General features: G+C 41.9%; 2 gene segments (V, D, J or C); both read left to right on the top strand.

The window, feature by feature from the left end:
- The first annotated feature begins 2,194 nt into the window (after nt 1–2,194).
- LOC122468142 lies at nt 2,195–12,346 on the top strand. The segment is given in 3 exon segments: nt 2,195–2,307; nt 2,407–2,849; nt 12,182–12,346. Coding segments are annotated over 3 exon segments (654 nt in total).
- Nucleotides 12,347–15,044: 2,698 nt separating this feature from the next.
- LOC122468141 overlaps nt 15,045–21,848 on the top strand; it is a 54,358-nt gene continuing 47,554 nt past the window's right edge. Inside the window, exon 1 of the V gene segment in view lies at nt 15,045–15,048.

The raw sequence follows: 21,848 nt of genomic DNA, 5'->3' as shown, positions 1-21,848 counted from the left end.
ATGCAATCCCGATCAAAGTGACACCAGCATTCTTCACAGAGCTAGACAAATAATCCTAAAATTTGTATGGAACAGAAAAGAACCAGAATAGCTAAGGTGATCTTGAAAAACGAAACCAAAGCAGGAGGCATCACAATCCCAGACTTCAAGCTACACTACAAATTTGTAATCATCAAGACAGTATGGTACCGGCACAAACAGTTACTCAGGGCATGTGAGTGGATCCGTCGTTTATGCGTCCGACTTTGACTCAGGTCACGATCTGGCCAATCTTGGGTTAGAGTCCCACATCAGACTTTGTGCTGACTGCTCAGAGCCTGGAGACTGCTTGGAATTCTGTGTCTTCCTCTCTCTCTGACCCTCTCTCACTCATGCTCTGTCTCTGTCTCTGAAAAGTAATAAATAAATGCCAAATATTAAAAAAAAAAAAGAACAGACACTCAGATCAATGGAACAGAATACAAAATCCAGAAATGGAACCACAAATGTATGGCCAACTAAACATTGACAAAACAGGAAAGACTATCCAATGGAATAAAGACAGTGTCTTCAGCAAGTGGTGCTGGGAAAACTGGACAGCGACATGCAGAAGAATGAACCTGGGTCACTTTCTTACACCATTCACAAAAATAAACTCAAAATGGATGAAAGACCCCAATTAAGTCAGGAAGCCATCAAAATCCTCAAGGAGAAAGCAGGCAAAAACATTTAGGTCTTGGCTGCAGCAACTTCCTACTCAACACATCCCTGGAGGCAAGGGAAACAAAAGCAAAAATGAACTACTGGGACCTCATCACTTCTGCATAGTGAAGGCAACAATGAGCAAAACTAAAATTCAACTGACAGAATGGGAGAAGATATTTGCAAATGACATCTCAGATAAAGAGTTAGTATCCAAAATCTATAAAGAATTTATCGAACTCAACACCCAAAACACAAATAATCCAGTGAAGAAATGGGCAAAAAACATGAATAGACACTTCTCCAAAGAAGACATCCAGATGGCCAACCGACACATGAAAAAATGCTCCACATCACTCATCATCACGGAAATGCCAATCAAAACCCTAATGAGATGTCACCTGACACCTGTCAGAATGGCTAACATTAACAACTCAGGCAACAACAGATGTTGGCGAGGATGCAGAGAGAGGATCTCTTTTGCATTTTGGGGGGCAATGCAAGCTGGTGCAGCCACTCTGGAAAACTGTATGGAGATTCCTCAAAAAACAAAAAATAGAACTCCCCTATGACCCAGCAATTGCACTACTAGGCATTTATCCACGGGACACAGGTGTTTTGTTTCAAAGGGACACATGCACCCCCATGTTTATAGCAGCACTATCAACAATAGCCAAAGTATGGAAAGAGCCAAATGTCCATCGATGGATGAATGGATAAATAAGACACGGTATATATATATATATATATATATATATATATATATATACATATATATATATATATATATATATATATATATACACACACACACACACACACAATGGAGTATTAGTTGGCAATCAAAAAGAGTGAAATCTTGCCATTTGCAACTACGTGGATGGAACTGGAGGGTATGATGCTAAGTGAAATGAGTCAGTCAGAGAAAGACAAACTCATATGACTTCACTCATATGAGGACTTTAAGAGACAAAACAGATGAACATAAGGGAAGGGAAACAAAAATAATATGAAAACATGGAGGGGACAGAGCATAAGAGACTCATAAATATGGAGAACAAACAGAGGGCTACTGGAGGGGTTGTGGGAAGGGATGGGCTAAACTGGTAAGGGGCACTAAGGAATCTACTCCTGAAATCATTATTGTACTATATGCTAACTAATTTGGATGTAAATTTTAAAAACTAAAAATACATACTAAATAAATAATTAAAAAATTAAAATATTTTTTAAAGAAAATAATCGGTGATCATGATGTTGAGGTAAAAATTTCTTAAAGATCATTCCTAAAGCTCCGTTAATAAAGGTAAAAATCCAAAACTGAAAAAAAAATTCTTCATATTGTCACACCGCCATCCACACACTCTAATGTAGAAGTGCGTCCTAACACTGTCGTTCACTTTTAAAGAATCAAATCTAAGTCTGGAGCTTGATATATATGTCAGAGGACATGCAAATGAGGCCCTCTCTGTGCTGATAAAACCAGCCCAGCCCCGACCCTGCAGCTGGGAGAGAAGCCCAGCCCCAGGAGTCCCAGGTGTTCCCATTCTGTGATCAGCACAGAACACACACACCTCACCATGGAGTTTGTGCTGGGCTGGGTTTTCCTGGTTGCTCTTTTAAAAGGTAATTCATGGTGAACGAGGGACACTGAGTCTGTGAATGGATATGAGTGAAACAGTGGATGTGTGACAGTTTCCTGACCAAGATGTCTTGTGTCTGCAGGTGTCCAGTGTGACGTGCAGCTGGTGGAGTCTGGAGGAGACCTGGTGAAGCCTGGGGGGTCCCTGAGACTCACCTGTGTAGCCTCTGGATTCACCTTCAGTAGCTACTACATGCACTGGGTTCGCCAGGCTCCAGGGAAGGGGCTGCAGTGGGTCGCATATATTAATACTGATGGAAGTAGCACAAGCTACGCAGACTCCGTGAAGGGCCGATTCACCATCTCCAGAGACAACGCCAAGAACACGCTGTATCTGCAGATAAACAACCTCAAGACCGAGGACACGGCCACATATTACTGTACAAGAGACACGGTGAGGGGACCTCACTGGGAGCCCACACACAAACCTCCCTGCAGGAGGGGATCAGCACCACCAGGGGGTGTACACTATGAACAAATCTGCTTTATGTTCCCAGGAGCAGGTGCAGATGGAGGTTACAGGCAGGTTTCCTGTCAGGGTCTGGGGCTTCCTCTCCACACAGCAGTTTCCCCCAGGAGCCTCCCTGGATATATGATTCTGTGTTTACCTATTAACTCTCTGAATTAGCAACTGGGTTGTCATAGGGAAACTAGACTAACATGCACAAAGACACAGTAGTTTGCACTTGCTTACTCCTGTCCCTCAACATGAGTGAATTACAGAATTCCTGAGGCACAAAAGCTGAACCTTTACAGGAGTCCCAGATGCACTCTAGGACCACAGGATCCCACAGCTCCTCATTATCCTCACCCATCCCTTGTCCCAGTCAAACAACGTGACACATCTTCATAGCACTTTTCTACTCAGGACTTTAAATGAGCTACAGCTTTATTCAATTCCTCTAAATGAGACAAACCATTTCCGTGTACTAGTCAAAATTCTCCTGAGGAACAGAACCAAAGCACATTGATTTCCATGACTAAATAGGTTGAGAAGTCCCATGATCTAGTGTCACAAGCTGAAGATACAGGAAAACCAGTGATGTAATTCTTGTCTGATTCTGACTAGTGTCTAGTCTCAGAATGTGGAGAGCTGATGATGTAACTCTCACAAAAAGGGCCGTGGGGACCAATGTTCCAGTTGATGCAGTTAGAGGGTATCATGCTAAGCAAAGTAAGTCAGTCAAAGAAAGACAAACACCATATGATTTCCTCATATGGGGAATTTAAAAAACACAACAGATGATCATAGGGGAAGGGGAAAAAGAGCAAGAAATCATAAAAAAAACTCTAAGGTTAGAGAACAAACTGAGGGTTTCTGGAGGGAAGGTTGTGGGGGATGGGATAATGGGTGATGGGGATTAAGTAGGCCACATGTTGTGATGAGTACTGGGTGTTAATGTAAGTGATGAACCAATATTCTACTATTGAAATTAATATTACACAATATGTTAACTAACAAAAATTTAAACACAAACTTAAAAAATTTAAAAAGTGGAAAAAGGGAGAAACATTGTCACAAAGTGTAATAAACATGGAATCTAAGGTAGTGAGTCTGACATCTTGCATTTACTCATTTTATCCCTGCTAATGGACATTAATTAACATACTCATGAATTCTCACAGCAGTGCCACGTGGGCTGGAATTCAAACCACAGCTGCCCTTCCCAACTCCACTGTGCCCACATGTTATGGGCGGCTTGTCCAGACACCTGCACAAGAACCCAGGTTGGGCCTCAGCAGGGACCCACATCTACAGAACTGGAAAGTGTGGAGACTTGATACTTCCTGAGAAGCTCTGGGTTTCCTCCCCTGACTTGCTTTTTCAGCTCCCTTGTCTTCCTTTCCTGTCTCTTTTGAAAAGGACCATGTCCCCTGTTAGTGGTGCATGAAAGTGAGGGGCTATATGTTCTATAAATATTCAATATGACAGATCACATACAAAAAAACAAAAAAAAAAAGCCTATATGGTGCAGCCTGTCTCGCAGCTTCTATCACCCAATGTGGCAGAGTACAAATAAACCTAAATATGCATTTGGTAAAAACTGCACAGCACGTTGAAAAAGCATTAAACAGATGAGAAGCCTGGAAGAATTCCACAAATGCAGATATGAGCTCCCCTTGGAAGGAAGAAGAAAAATTATACTCCCAAACATGCAAGAGTAAAATAATTTTAGGAAATGATACAAGAGTTTCAATGTGTTCTATTCATGAAGGGTCTGAAAGTGACAATGCAAAAAATGGATTTTCAGGGTTTCACATAGAATTGCAAAGGAAAAATCTTGTGTCAAGAACTCGGTTGTGTGCACAGAGCTCAACGGCTCCTGAGACATAGAGAAAACCCACCACCTGGAAAGGTAAACGTCTTTTTTGACCCCAGGAGCACATCTAGAAAATATGATGAGCAGTCTGGCCAAAGAGACACAGCATAGCAACTCTTGTGAAATTTGAACTTCAATTTCAGCATGAGAACAGAATTTCCATATATTATGAAAAAAACCATGCCAGGAAAATGAGTTGCTAGAGTCTATAAATTTAAAAACAAACAAAAACACTAAGTCACCAGAGACCAAATTAGGGAAGAAGTCAACATTGAGAGAAACCAGAAAAAAATAGAATTTTAGTTACATTGCAATCAAGAAATCAGTGGGGTGCCTGGGTGGTTCAGTCGGTTAAGTCTCTGACTTCAGCTCAGGTCTTGATGTCACAGTTTGTGGGATTGAGCCCCAGTGTCAGGCTCTATGCTGACAGCTCAGAACCTGGAGCCTGCTTGGGATTCTGTCTTGCTCTCTCTGCTTTTCCCCGCTCACGTTCTGTCTCTCTCTCTCTCTATCAAGAATAAACATTCTAAAAAAATATTAGTCACAAGCAATCAATCATTAAGAAAACCAAAATTATAGCTAAGAAAGAACACCCATAAAAAGAAATGGTATAAATAGACTTTGTAAAAATCAAATACGTTTATCTGCCCACGTGAAAATCAATAGTGAGATAAGTTACAGAGTAAGAGACAATATTCACAAATTGCATAACCACCAAGGGACCTGCATCTTGAATATGCTAAGAACCCTCAACAGTCAATAGGAAGAAAGGAAACAAACCTCCATAAAACAAGCACAGCCTTGTGTAGTAGACATCCTATCCTTGAGGTTATAGACACGTTAGGTACGGACTGGAGAAGACTCTTCACACCATCGACTGTCAGGGAAATTCAAATCAAGAACGCAATAGATGCCCTATACACACATCCCAATGGCTCAGGTATGAAGGGAACACTGGCAACAACATCCAGGTGAGCATCCAGCACACGTGGGGCCTCAAACACTGCAGGGAGGAATGAAAAATAAACACCAGCTCTGGAAAATCATTGGCTGTTGCTTATGACATTATACATGGATGACTTAACATGTAACCTGGAAATACCACTCCTGAGTGTTTGCCCCCGAAAAATGAAATCCCATGCTCAGAAAATAAATGGTGTGTAAATATTTATAGCATCTTTCTTAGTGTTAGAAGCTCAGAATAAGGCAAAAGTCTTTCTAAATATAAAGGAATAAACCAACTACGAAACTTCCATCAATGGGATGCTTTGCCACAGAAATGTGACACTACTGATGCACACCTGAAACCAGGTGAACCTCAGAGACATGATGTGGAGGGAAGGGCGGTAGTCCCATAATTACAGAGGTGGTGTGACCTGGGACATTCACACAGCCAGACCATGGTGACAGTGGTTTGGTTGGGCATTCCTTATCTCTTTCTTTCCCAAACCACATGATGAGATACTCTGCTTCATTTGAGAGCACTCCTATGTTCAACCACCCTCTGATGTATGGAGTCTCCACAGACTGAACCCTACAACCTCGGACTCCTCTGAATGGAGAGTTGTTGAGGCCATAGTCTGATATGTGTTCTGACAGGAGCTGTTCCCTCCACTGACCCTGTCTCTGGCTCTCTACTGCAGGTGAGCAGGAGTAGGTTAGGAATCCTCCACTGAACCATCTGTCTCCTGCACCTGCCTCTCCCACAACATGAGGCACAGACCTTCCTCACACTCAGCTGGAAATGAAGTCAGTTCTATCGGAACAGATTTGCTCCTAGATTTAGAGGATTGCTCCATCTCCCCCTTTCCCTGGGCAAAACTTGGCAAAGGTGTACAGCTTCAGGTGGGGACAAATCCTGAGAAGGATTCCCTCCTTCCTCAGTTTGGAAACTGAGGGCTCTGTTTAGGGGTGGCTGGCAGCTTCACTGCCTTGTGGCTTGCTTGTCCTGGTGGCATGAGACCCCTGCCATACAAGTCAGGTCTGGGGTGATCAGGTTCCCAGCATCCCTAGTGGACTGTGCCCAGGGCAGACTTCCATCCTAGGAGTTGGGCTGCACACAATGAGTGAGTCGCACATCTCAGTGGCACCTGCTGGGGCTTGGCCTCAACAGCAAACAGCTTAGGGTCACTGACATCCTGTCCCTCTGGGAAAGAGTCCTCTGAACAGGAGCTGGTCACCGGGAAACCTGTGTATTGGTTACAACAGTCTTGAGGGGAGGTTGCAGCCAGGCTCAGTGGCACATGCCTATAGTCCCAGCTACTTGCACTGGAGTTTCTACTTGCTGATCTGGGGTGGGAAAGGAAAATAATATACCTTAGTTCAAATATTCTAGGTGTTCTTTCTGTTAGTATATTTTCTGGAATAAATGCTTCTTCATGGGCTGTATGCCAACATGGCCATTTGCAGGCACTATAAATACATTATTTGAGTTTTTATTCAAATTCCAGTTAGTTAACATGCAATGTAATATTACTTTCAGGGGTAAAATATAGTGATTTAACATTGCAATACAGCACCCAGTGCTCATTATGAGTGCCCCCCTTAATTCCCATCAACTACTTCCGCATTCCTCCACTCACCGTCCCCCTGATAACCATCAGTTTTTTCCCTATAGTTAAGTATCTGTTTCGTGGTGCTTACATGGTTCCATGGGTTAGGCCCACGACTCTTGATCTGGGCTCTTGTCTTGATCTCATGGTTCCTGAGATCGAGCCCCACTTTCGTTTCTGCACTGGCAGCACAGAGTTTCCTTGGGATTCTCTTTCCATCTGATTCAGCCCTACCTCCCATTCTCTCTCAAAATAAATATATCAACATTGAAAAAATCGCCTATTTCTTGGATTACCTCTTCTCTCTTATTTGTCCCTTTGCCCATTTGTTGCTTCTTAAATTCTACATATGGATGAAATCATGTATTTGCCTTTCTCTGACTTATTTCAGTAAACATAATACTCTCTAACCCAATACATGTGCTTACAAATGGCAAATGCATTCCTTTTGGGGATGAGAAATATTCCAGTGTGTGTGTGTGTGTGTGTGTGTGTGTGTGTGTGTGTATAGATATACCACATATTCTATACCCATTCATCAATCAATGCATACTTGGGCTGGGCTGTTTCCATAGCTGGGCTTTTGTGATATAGCTGCTATAAACATAAAGGTAAAAAAACCCTTAACTTAGTATTTTTGTATCATCTGGGTAAATACCTAGTAGTGCATTTGCTCGATCATAACGTAGTTATATTTTTAGCTTTCTAAGGAACCTCCATGCTGTTTTCCATAGTGGCTGTGCCAGTGTGCATTCCCACCAGCACTGCAAAAAGGATACTCTTTCTCTGCATCCTCACCAACACCTGTTGTTTCTTGTGCTGTTGAGTTTAGCCTTTCTGACCAGTGTGAGTTGATATTTCATTGTACTTTGGATTTATGTTTCCCTGATGAGGAGTGATGTTGACCATACCATCTGTATGTCACATTTGGAAAAATGCTTATTCATGTCTTCTGGCCATTTTTAATAGGATTATTCAGTTCTGGAGTTGAATTTTATACTGTATATACAAAACCTTAAAGACTCCACCAAAAAAAAAAAACCCCGCTAGAACTGGTACAATAAACCGGTAAATTTGCAGCATACAAAATCAACATATAGAAATTTGTTACATTTGTATACACCAGTAATGAAGCAGGAGAAAGGGAAATCAAGGAATCAATCCCATTTATAGTTACACCAAAACCATAATATACTAGAAATAAACCTAACTAAAGAGGTAAAATATCTGTACTCTGAAAAATCTGGGACATTTATGGAAGAAATTGAAGAAGACACAAAGAAATGGAAAAATATTTCATGTACATAGATTAAAAGAAAAATCATTGTTAAAATGACGATACTACCCAAAGCAATCTAGACATTCATTGCAAATAATTCAATTTCCTGTCAAATAATACCAGCATTTTTCACAGAGCTAGAACAAACAACTCTAAAAGTATCATGGAAACACATAAGACCCCAAATAACCAAAGAAATCTTGAAAAAGAAAAAACCTGGAGGCATCACAATTCTGGATATCAAGCTATATTACAATGCTGTAGTCATCAAGACAATATGATACTGGCAAAAAATAGATACATAGATTAATGGAACAGATTAGGAAACCCAGAAATGGCACATAACTATATGATCAACTAATCTTCGACAAGACAGGAAAGGATCTCAGATGGAAAAAAGTCCCTTCAACAACTAGTGTTGGGAAAACTGGACAGCAACGTGAACTTGTAGTGAAACTGTACCACTTTCTTACAGTTTACATAAAAATAAATTCAAAATGAAAGAAATACTTAAATGTGACACCGGAAACCATCAAAAACTAGAGGAGAACACAGGCACCAACCTCTTTGACCTTGGCCAGAACAACTTATTACTAGACATGTCCCAAGAGGCAAGGGAAACAATAGCAAAACTAAACTACTGGGATCTCATCAAGATAAAAAGCTTCTGCACAGGGGCGCCTGGGTGGCGCAGTCGGTTAAGCGTCCGACTTCAGCCAGGTCACGATCTCGTGGTCCGTAAGTTCGAGCCCCGCGTTGGGCTCTGGGCTGATGGCTTAGAGCCTGGAGCCTGTTTCTGATTCTGTGTCTCCCTCTCTCTCTGCCCCTCCCCCGTTCATGCTCTGTCTCTCTCTGTCCCAAAAATAAATAACGTTGAAAAAAATTAAAAAAAAAAGCTTCTGCACAGCAAAGAACAAATCAACAAAATTAAAAGGCCACTGACAAAATGGGGGGAGATATTTGCAAATGACATATCAGATAAAGGGTTACTATCCAAAATCTATAAAGAACTTATCAAACACAACACTCAAAAACCAAATAATCCAGTGAAGAAATGGGCAGAAGACATGAATACATATTTTTCAAAGAAGACATCCAGATGGCAAAAAGACACTTATAAAGTTGCTCGACAACACCCTCATCAGTAAAATATAAATGAAAACCACAATGAGATACCAACTCACACCTGTCACAATGACTAAAATTAACAATTCAGAAAACAAAAAATGTCAGCAAGGTGAAGAGAAAGTGAAACCCTTCACATTGTTAATGGTTAATCAAACTGGGGAAGCCAGTATGGAGAACAGTGTGGAGATTCCTCAAAAAATTAAAAACGGAACTATCCTCTTCTCAAGCAATTGCATTTATCCAAGGATACCAAAGGTATCCAAAGGATACCAAAATGCTGATTCGAAGGGGCACATGCATCCCAATCTTTATGGCAGCCCTATCAACAAAAAACAAATTGTGGAACAGCCCAAATATTCATCAACAGATAAATGCATAAAGAAGAGGTGGTAAATATATACAATGGAATATTACTCAGCCATCAAAAAATGAAATCTTGGCAATTACAATAATGTGGATGGAACTACAGTGTATTATGCTAAGTGGAACAAGTCAGTCAGAAAAAGTCAAATATCCTATGATTTCACACATTAGTGGAATATAAGAAACACAACATACAGAAAGGAAAAATAAAATAAATCAAAACAGAGAGGGAGGAAACCAGAAGACACTCTTAAATACAGAGAACAAACTGAGGGGAAGTGGGGGAGGTGGGCTAAATGGCATGTGGCCATTAAGGAGGGCACTGGTTGAAATGAGAACTGGGTATTATATGTATGCGATGGTTCCCTAAATTCTACCCCTAAAAGCAGTACTACACTGTATGTTAACAGACTTGAGTTTACATTAATATAATACAAGAAAATTATATATAGAGAGAGACTACCTCAAAATAGCAAGCTTCTGCACAGTGAAGGAAACAATCAACAAAACAAAAAGGCAACCTATGGAATGGAAGAAGATATCTGTAAATGACATATCCACGGGGTTAGTTTTCAAAACATGTAAGTTTTTTAAAATTATTTTCACATTATCAGTAGAGAGTGTGTCCATGCAGTTCAGCACACTGTTGTGTGAGAAGCAAAACTCATGTCTTCCACTTTTATTGTGGTAAGATCTCACTGAACATGAGACCCACACTCTTCACAAAATTTTAACCATACATTACAGTATTGTTAATTACAGGAGTAATGATATGGAGACCCCTTTAGAACTTAATCATCTTGCATAACACAAAATCATAGCCGTTGAGATCTAGTCCACATTGACCCTCCCTGCCAGGCCCTGGAAACTGCCATTTCACTCTCCATTTCATTGTTATCAAAACCCAAATTCAGCTGCCTGTTGCTGGAAAGGTCAATGTTCAAAGTTTTAGTTTTGGTGGGAAAGGAATTTGAGCTATATTCAGAAGGCCAGCCACTGGGGAGAAGGCAAACTCTTGTCCAAATGCCAACTCTGAGGTTTCTCCCTGACCCAGGGCGTTTTAAAGCAGTAGAGGGTACTTAAACGAGGCAGTGCCATGGTCAATACCATCTTTTGATCATGGGCAGACTCCATGGTGCAAGCTGCCAAAGTAACCTCAACTTCCCTGCATCTCCAGCTGAAGAGGGAACCAAACTACATGGGAGGAGACTGCCAGAGGCCAGGAAAGAACCACCATAAGGGATTAGAGGAGAAAACCCCTGGGGCTCACACATGGTCAGCAGTACTTTCTGTTCTCCCCAGCTGGCATAAGAAAATACTAAAATACAACCTTGTAGTTCACCAATCATCACTCAGAATACTGAGAAATGTTTTCTTCAGTAAACTCAGAGGTAGCTTCAAAGCAAAAACCAAAAGGATCAAATGGCTTGCAAACTAATAGCCAAGGAGAATAAGACACATCAAACTACAAAGAGATTTTTTGCATCACCCATAAAGGTAAAATTGACAATGTTTACCTCCACATCACAAGGAAGCAAAAGCAGTGGTCTCTGTAATGAGGAAAATAGTCATCCAAAGAAAGTGACCCAACCGTACCACAGGACATGGAATTGGTAGAGAAGTTCAGGGTGATATAACTGCATAGCCCATATGCAAGTAGCTGGAGGAAAGGTTGAAGGTGTTGACTAGAGCCATGCATCTGGATCCAAATCCCTACCCATGTCCATGTGACCACTCTTGACCATGGCCCACCTGCCTGTCCCACATCCACTCCAGCTGAACTAATGTGCAGGGTCACCCAATGCCACACCCTGGGACTGTTGCCTAACCTCACAGGCGGCCCCCAGGTGCAGGGTGCTGGCCACCTGGCACAGCCCTCTGTTCTGTCTGATGGTCTAGACCTGGCTTTGCTGAGGATCCTCCATTTATCCATTCTCACTGGCAGATGTCCCTGAGCAGGGGCATGAGGCTGGCAGAGGCCAGGTCACCCTGAGGGCACCCTCTTGCTGTTTGCACTGTGGGCAGTGCTGGCTCCTGTCCAAGGTTCTCAAGGGCATCCCTCATGGTGCTACATCTCTTCTGAGGTGGTAATTCCCAAGAAGGAGTTGCACCACGGCAAGGGCGATCAGATGCCTGGCTGTCTGTCCTATAGCCTGCATTTTGGGGGCAAGAGCCATGTTATCCACATGAGGCACAAGAAACTCTTTTGGTCCAGACTCTGCTGATGATGACTCAGGATGCTCAGGGAGCCTTGCAGATGGACTACCCCTTCAGGCCTCCAGACTGTTACTACCTCGGCTACCTGGAGGAGATTCCTCTTTCCATGGTCACAATTGACACATGCTATGGCAGCCTTGAAGATATGATGAAGTTGGATTAACTTGCCTATGAAATCAGACCCCTCAGTGTTTTCCAATGGTTTGAACTCATTGTTTCTCAGATAGCAGCAGACACCAATGCAACGGGACCTACTTATAACCTGGGATATAAGGAGGATAAGGGACCCCCTGTTCTTCAAGGAAATGCCAGTGCAGCACGAAGGATCTCTAGTAAGTTCTGTTCATCCCATCACAGAATTTTCAAAGGACTTGCTCTCAGTTTCAAAACAATGTATAGTGTGTTAACCACGTGGAAAAAAGTGCCCAATTCCTAATAAGGCTAGTTAGCTTAATTGAGTCAATATTTCATGGTATTGATGTAAGTTATTGGTTTCATGATCATTTATAGTGAGAGACATCAAGCTCACACAGGCAATTATGTGTTGCATCAGAGTTTTTTTTTCTTCAATAATAGGAGTCAAAATATTTTCAAATTCTTAAACCATATTCACCCATAATTGTGATTTGAGATGGGCCCCATGAGGTTCATTGCACTCCAGTTGTAAATTCTATATGCCATCCAACAATGGGTTATATGCCATCATTCTGGGTTATTTAGGCAGACATTGTTTACTCTTGTCTGTCATAGCAACACATCAGATTGCAAGAAATTGTGGCTTGTGCTTTGACACTGATGAATGTGCTTGCCAAAAAAGGTCCAGCTGCCTTAGGACCCAATTAACTGGTATAATGGAAGCTTTTAGTAACTGATCCTTCATTCATATGCAGCACATAATGAATTGTGGAACAGGCAAGTTCAGGTTCAACACTGAAATGGTGCATTTAAATAAAAGCCTGACCCACTATCATTATGGAAACTACATAGTGGATCCAGGCAAGCAGTGTGACTGCGGCTCATTCAAGCAGTGCTACAGCAATCTCTGCTGTAGGTGTGATTGTATCTGAACCCCTGGGGGCAAATGTAATACAGGCAGATGCTATACAGACTGCACCAACTCCGCTGCTTGGACACTCTGCAGGCCAATCCAAAATATACGTGATCTTCCAGAGTCCTGCTGTGGGGTGTCCTTGGCGTACCCTGATGACTTCCATATGCAAGATGGAACCGCGTGCACTGAAGAGGGCTGCTGCTATCATGGAAACTGCACTGACCGCACTATGCACTGCCAAGAATTTCTGGGAAAGGTGAAGATGTCTGCTATACCATAAATCACAAAGGCAGCCGACATGGACACCGCAGAAGACCCCGGGGAATTCAACGCTGAACCCTGTTACCACACAGACGTGCTTTGTGGAAGGCTGCAGTGTAGGAATGTCACACATCTCCCTCAGCTGCAAGAGCATGTTGGATTCCAACTGTCTGAGATCCAGGGTTCTGGTGTTTGGGGCTGGATTCACATTGTAGCACAGGAACAACTGAGATTGGTCATATGAGTACTGGTACTTCCTGTGATCCTGAAAAGTTGTTAGGATACCTACTGCAATGGTAGTGGGGCTCAGCTGAATTATGACTGTATCCCAGAGAAATGCAGTCACAGAGGGATGTGCAACCATAACAAGAGCTGCCATAGCACATAGGCTAGGATCCTCCATAGTGCACTGGACGAGGCCCTGGTGGGAGCACAGACAGTGGACCCCTCCAAGAAGAATTTAGTCAGTCAGGCAAAGTCATGAATCCATGGTATATCTCAGAGTGGTTTTTGGTCTGATTTATTCCATAATAGCTGCATTCCTCTTTGGTGTTGCCAGAAATGTCAGAACTGTAAACACAAAGAAAGTTAAGGAAGAGATTTTAGGAGAAGACAATCCAGAATTTATCCTCCAGACCCCTGAAGAACTGTAGACAATGCACCTGGTGCATCTGTAAAAATACAGTAATGAGGCCCACAGCTGACATCCACGTTTCCAAGGGTCTGTGGAGACACAGGGGTCCTCAGGCCCATCATGGCTCTGACACCAGGTCTCTCATGGGTCACTGACCAGCACTCTGAAATAAAACTTGAAAACTGCATGCTTGTGGCCTTTATGTAGTTTTTAAGCCTGTAAGAGCCCAAACTGAGCCTTAGTTTCTGGGAAGAGGACATGAGTCAGCAGCTGTGTCTTGAGTGGAAGTGTCTGGTCCAGAAATAAGAGAAGTTGACACAAGGTCTTTTATGGGCAAATTCATGAGTTTTCTCCAAAACTGTGTTCTTGCACACTGAATATTTCTCATTCTCCAGGTAATCTGTTTTCCCCCAGTCCCAACGTGTGTTCAGGATAATGGAGGGCTACCACCCCCCACACTACCTGTCCCCCACTGGGGTGTCTGTGGGCTATGAGGGAAAGGGACTGGCATTATGTTCCACCAAGCACAAGCTGTGCCTCCCTGGCGAGCAAATTTCCAAATGTGGGAGACTGAGACCACGAGGCTGAAAGGAGCACCCCATGAAATCAATTAGAAAGGTAGGCACAAGTGCCTGTGGATGACTCTGGCATCCAGAGGGACCTTGGTGAATGTGAATCCCTGCTCTCTTTCACTTGCCTACTTTTCAGTGAGTTTACCTTAGATAAGAATCTGCCTAGGATTCCCACTTTGGTTTTCTAAGCACCTTCTAGAAAAACACACAGATGAGCCTGTGAAAGTTAGCAAATTCAGCCACATCCGCTCCCAAGAAATCCTGTACTTGCTACCCTGTTTTCTATGTCCTGGTCATTGGGAATTTGGGATGGAGGCCTCCCCTTCCCTGGGTCCTTGTGTCCTCTTGTTCTGGGCTCTGTAAGTCATAAATCCTGTGCTTCCATTTCCTTTGCTGGGAATGTACTGAAATCCCACCTTCATTCAGAATGGCACACACATCTGGGCAACTAGGCAATTTCTAGAGTCATACAATCCACAAGACTCTACATGAAATATTAGAAAATTAACAGAATGAACACAAGTAAGATTGAATCTATAATCTAATCATACCCCGCCCCAAAAGAAAAAATTCAGCTTAGTAACAGAGGGCTTTATCTATGAATTGTATCAAAATATAAAAGAGATTTAATGACAATACCTCTCAGACTCTTACCAAAAAATTAAAAAAAAGGGAATATGCCCCAATTCATCTACAAGACCAACATTACTATGCTGCAAAATTGAAAGACAACACAAGAAGAGAAACTAAAGGCCAATATCTCAGATGGACATACATGCAAAAATCCTAGCAGAGTGAATGCAACAGCACATTTAATGGGTCATATGTGACAATGCAGTCACAATATTGATCATCTATATCATCATATATTGATACATATAAAACTAGACAAAATTCAACAAATTGTCATTATTAAAAACTCTCAGCAACTGAGGGAAAAAAAGAAATTACCTCCATAAAATCGTAGCCATAGATGAAAAGCCCACACCTGACAGCATATTTAACAGTGAAAAACTGAAGCTTTTCCTGTCATATTAGGAGCTGGGCAAGGATGCTCATTCCCAACATAGGTATTCCATATGGTAACATGAAGACCAGTAAAATATGGCACCCAATGTATGTCATCTTGTCACATTGCTTATTTGGAGGAAAGTCACTTGAGTAACAGCTAGTCTAAGGAAACTGTGACCCTCCTTTGTCCCCTGAGAGCAGGAAATAAATCTCTCCTGGGAAACTTCTTCCCCTCTACCAGAATGGGAGAACCATCCTTGGCACCAGAAATGGGAACTTAGCACCAAGAAGGCTGTGCAAACAAGCCTTGTTATTTCCTCACTAATTGACTTGCCCAAACCCAAATCTCTGTCTTGTTAACTCTTAGCAAATCCATTGTTTTGTATTCTAAAAGGCACAAGTGCCACCTATTTTCATCATTCTCTGCATTTCATGTTATTAGGAAGCTTGTGCACATGAAAAATGAAATTTATTCTCTTCTGTAGATCTGTCTTATGTCAACTGAATCCTTAGACCAGACAAAGAACACAGAAACAAAGAAGGGAAAAGCTTTATGCTCCTTCAAGTTGAATATGTACCCTAAAATTAGGTAAGAAAATGAAATAAAGACATGTAAATCAGTAAGAAGAAAATTGTTTGAGAATCACATGAACTTACATATAGTGAAACCTTAGAAACTCCACAAAAAAAAAGTATTAGAACTAATAAACTCAGGAAAAGTTCAGGATACATATCAACGTACAAAAATATGTTGTATTTCTATACACCAAAAACATAGTGTATGAAAAAAATAACAAAATCACACAATTGAAAATGGCACAAAATAGAGCATCTTTGTGGCTCAGTCCGTTAAGTGCCTACTGTTGATTTTGGCTCAGGTCATGATCTCATGGTTCCTGAGTTTAATTCTGAGGCAGGGTCTGCAATGATTGTGCAGAGCCTGCTTGGGATTCTCTGTCCCCTTCTCTCTCTCTGATCTCTCTCTCCTTCTCTCTATCTGTCACACAAAAATAAACACACATTAAAATTATGTGGCACAAAATAAAGTATTTACGATTAAATTTCACTAAAAAGTAAAATAGCATACCAAACATGACGTGCTGGGAAAAGACATGTAAAATGGCAAACACAGATGAAAACATAACTGTGTTCACAGATTAGAATTATTTACATTGTCACAGCCCCTTCTGCAAGAAGTAATCTAGAAGTGTCTCTCAAACACTGGTTTTAAATTTGAAACAAATATGTCTGGAGCTTGATATATAGTCAGAGGATATGCAAATAGGGCCCGCCCTGTGCTGATTAAACCAGTCCAGCTCCAACCCTGCAGCAGGGAGAGTAGCCCCAGCCCCAGGAGTCCCAGGTGTTCCCATTCTGTGATCAGGACAGACCGCAGACACCTCACCATGGAGTTTGTGCTTGGCTGGGTTTTCCTTGATGCTTTTTTAAAAGGTAATTCATGGTTAACGAGAGACACTGAGTATGTGAGTGGATATGAGGGAGAAACAGTGGATGTGTGACAGTTTCCTGACCAAGATGTCTTGTGTCTGCAGGTGTCCAGTGTGACGTGTAGCTGGTGGAGTCTGGGGGAGACCTGGTGAAGCCTGGGGGGTCCCTGAGACTCACCTGTGTTGCCTCTGGATTCACCTTCAGTAGCTATAGCATGAACTGGGTCCGCCAGGCTCCAGGGAAGGGGCTGCAGTGGGTCGGATATATTAGATATGATGGAAGTAGCACAAGCTACACAGACTCCGTGAAGGGCTGATTCACCATCTCCAGAGACAACGCCAAAAACACGCTCTATCTGGAGATTGAACATCCTGAGGGCCAAAGACACGGCCACAAATTATTGTTCAAGAGACACAGTGAGGGGACCCCACTGGGAGCACAGACACAAACCTCCCTGCAGGGGGGATCAGCACCACCAAGGGAGGCACACTATGCACAATTTTGCTTTGTGTTCCCAGGCACAGGTGCAGATAAGGTTACAGGCAGGTTTCCTGTCAGGGTCTGGGGCTTCCTCTCCACACAGCAGTTTCTCCAGGTAGCCTCCCTGGACACAGTATTCTGTGCTTTCCTATTCATTCCTTGACTTAGAAACTTTGCTGTAATAGGAAAACTACCCTAACATGCACAAAGACACGGTTGTTTGCATTGCTTACTCCTGTCCCTCAATATGAGTGAATTGCAGATTTCCTGAGGCACAACAGCTGAACCTTTACAGGAGTCCCAGATGCACTCCCTGTGCAGCCAGAACCACAGGATACCACAGCTCCCCATTATCTTCACTCAGCTCTTGTTCCAATCAAACAACGTGACACTTCTTCATGGCACTTTGCTACTCAGGACTTTAAATGAGCTACAGCTTTATTCAATTCCTCTAAACAAGAGATATATCATCTCCGTGTATTAGTCAGGATTCCCTTGAGCAACAGAACCCAAAGCACATTGGTTTCCATGACAAAATATGTTGAGAAGTCCCATGATCTACTGTCAAAAGTTGGGGAACCAGTAAGACCTGTGTTGTAACTCTCATCTGATTCTGAACTAGTGTCTAGTCTCAGAAAATGCAGAGCTGATGATGTAACTGTAAGAACAAGGGCAGGAGGAGACCAATGTTCCAGTTCAACAAGCACATGGGAAGTAAAAATGAGGGAATTCTTCCTCCCTCTGCATCGGATTCTACTCAGAACTATAATGGAATGGTGATGCCCAGGCAGAAAGAAACCATGGATGGAAATGCCAATCTCTTCTGGAAACTCATCACAGACATACACAGAAACAGTTGTGTATCTGGGCACACATGATGCAGTCAAGATGACACATACAGCTACTCATGACAAGTCAACCTGCTGTAAATGTCGAGTTCAAAGACTGAAGATTTAGAAGTCCATGCCATCACTATGATGGAGCCTGGTGAGCATGGCAGCGCTCCTGTGAAGAAGGAGAACAGAGGCCCATGGAGGCACTGTGGTCAGAGGACCCCCTGGCTCGCAAAGGGATAGACAGTCCCCTTCTGTGAGTGCATTGGGAGAGAGGGCATTGCCTTTCATGGGACATGAGAGCTGACAGGCACCATTGCACTGCCCTGGTCATTAGCATTGGAGCCTCTGCTGAGAGCAGCTAACTGGATGCTGCCTTCTTGTTGTTCCCCACCATGAACTCCAAGCCCCTAGTGTTCATGCAACTGCCCTTGTGGGATAACCAGCTCCAGCCACAGGACAGCGAAACCCTCTCACAGAAGATCAGTGGGGTCCCTGTCATATTCAGTTCATACAATTTGGAGTTTTCAAACCCAGCTAGAGCTCCTGAGATAAAACATAATATCTCTGTGCCACCAGGTGGGCCAAGAGCTTGGAAATGGACAGGGTGTAGGCAGGGTTCTGACGGAAGCCTGGGACCCACGAGTACAGATTGTTCTCTCTGTCTGAGGGCTTCCTGAACAGGGGCGGCTGGGAACTCCAACGCAGGGACTAGAGGGGGAGCTGAGGCCAATAATTCCTCCAACCAATCAGCATGGACAGAGTTCAGTGAGCAGCACAGCACCCCCAAGTAGAAGCTGAGCCACTGACACCAAGATCCACCCCCCTTGCCTTCTCACATGCTTCCTTACTAGGAAAAGAGTGCCCGGAACCCAGACCAGCACCACGCCCCTCCCTCCAAAGACCACCATATAACCCCACAGGCACCAAGTCTACTGACCATATAGTGAGGCAAAGCTTCACCTGTAGGGGAGATAGGAATTAGCCTCTTTTAACAGGCAGAACAAACTCACCTAGTTAAAACTCACAACACTATGGACAAAGTTGAAAAACTCCCCACTGGAGGCAAGGAGAAACTCTGAAGAGGTCTGACCTGAGGGACAGAGCAGCCAATACATGACAGCACAGTGCCCATGGCACATGCAAGAAATGCTGCCATAATATCAGGTCCTCAACAGTATGTAAACATTTCTCAATAAAGACACTAATCTAGAAGCAGAAAATATAACAGGATTTTCCAAAAAACTTAAGAAAGCAAAGACATAGACATACAGAGTGATGGAGGAATTCATTCCAAAAGAAAAAAAGGTAAAGTTCATTGTCAGGGATAGAATTAAAAGAGATATTCCCAATATGCCTCAAACATAATTTTTTATAACTATCATAAGTAAACAGAATTTTTAAAAACTATCATAAGTAAACAGAATTTTTTAAAAATCATCATAAGGATACTATCTGCGCTTGAAGAAAGCATACAAGACACGAGTGTACTCTGTCTGCATATAGAAAAGACCTAAAAACTTGTTAGGCTGAAACTTTACAAATGCTATAACCGAGATGTGAAATTGATTGTATATAATGATCTCAGGTGGAAAGAAGTAGACGAATGAGTAAGTGACATAGAAGATAAAATTATGGGGGAAAATGAAGCAGGAAAGAAGAGGAAAATTAAATATTGCATCACAAACGTATACTTAGGGAACTCAGCAACTCCATAAGGTGTAATAGAATTATTTTCAAAGGAGTCCCAGAGAAGACGAGAGGGAGAAAAAAAAGGGAGAAGTTTTATCTGAGTACATTATAGTGGAAAATGTCCACAAACTGGGGAAGGAAACAGTCGTCCACATATGAGTCACAGAGAACTCCCATTAAAATAAAATTAAAAAAGCAGCCAACACGGAGACATATCACAGTAAAATTAGCAAAATATACATATAAAGAAAAATACTAAAAGCAGCAAGTCAAAAGAAGTCTCTAACTAAAAGGGAAGACATAAAAGATTATGGCAGATGTCTCCACAGAAACCCACAGACAAAAAAGGAGTGGCATGATATCCTCAACATGCCCAATTCAAAAATATGCAGCCAAGAATACTTACCCATCAAGGCTGTCATTCAGATACAAGGAGAGATAGAATTTCCCAAACAAAAACCAAAGGAGTTCATGGCCTCTAAACCAGCCCTTTGAGAAATATTTTTTAGGACTCTATAAGTGGGACAGGAAGACTAAAAGAAACAAAGACTAGAAATAAGCAGAGAAAATCTCCAGAAACAGTGACTTTAGAGCTAACACAATGGCACTAAGTTTATGTCTATCAATAATCACTGTGAATGTAAAAGGGCAACATGCTCCAAGCAAAAGACATAGGAAAACAGAATGGATAAAAAAAAAAATACAAGACCTTCTATACACTCCATACAATAGACTCATTTTCAACCCAAACACCTGTAGATTGAAAGTGAGGGGAGAGACATCAATTTATCATGTTAATGGGCGTCAAAAGAAAGTTTGTAGTACCATACACTTATGACATTAACTAGATTTTAACCAAAATCTGTTACAAGAGATGAGGAAGGCAGTATATCATCATAAACTGGTCTATCCAATGAGAAGATATAAAGCTTTAAATATTTATATGCTAAAATTGTAACCACTGATATATATAAATCAGTTAATAAGAAACAAAGAAACTAATTGATAATAGTACAATAATAATAATAGAGAACTTTAACGCTCCACTTACAACAATGGACACATCTTCTAAGCTGAAAATCAATAAGGAAACGATGTCTTAGAAAGACACACTGGACCAAATGGACTGAAAAGATATATTCAGAATATTCCATTCTAAACAGAAGAATACACGTTCCTTTTGAGTGCACATAGAACATTCCCCAGAACAGATCACATACTAGGTAACAAATCAGCCCTGCACAAGTACAAAAATATTGACATAATACCAAGGATATTTTCATACCAGGACACTATGAAACTTGAAGTCAACCACAAGAAAACCTTCAGCAACACCACTAATACATGAAGTTAAAGACATTGTAGTAAAGAATGTATGAGATTTTCAGGAAATTAAGGAAACAGTAAAAAATACATGGAAGCAAATGAAAACGGAAATATGCCAGTGCCAAACCATCTGGATGCAGCAAAAGTGGTTGGAAGAGGGAAATATATAGCAATACAGGCCAAACTCAAGAAAGAAGAAAAATCTCAAACACACAACCATGTTACACCTAAACGAGCTAGGAAATGAACAGAAAATGAACCCTGAAGCCAGCAGGAGAAGGTAAATAAAGAAGACTAGAGCAGAAATAAATGACAAAGAAACAAACAAAAACAGTAGAACAGATGAATGAAACTAT

Source organism: Prionailurus bengalensis, chromosome B3 (genome assembly GCF_016509475.1).
Source record: "Prionailurus bengalensis isolate Pbe53 chromosome B3, Fcat_Pben_1.1_paternal_pri, whole genome shotgun sequence".
Lineage (NCBI taxonomy): Eukaryota > Metazoa > Chordata > Mammalia > Carnivora > Felidae > Prionailurus > Prionailurus bengalensis.
The sequence above is the reverse complement of the archived record's forward strand: the minus strand, read 5'-3'. Positions and strand labels throughout refer to the sequence as shown.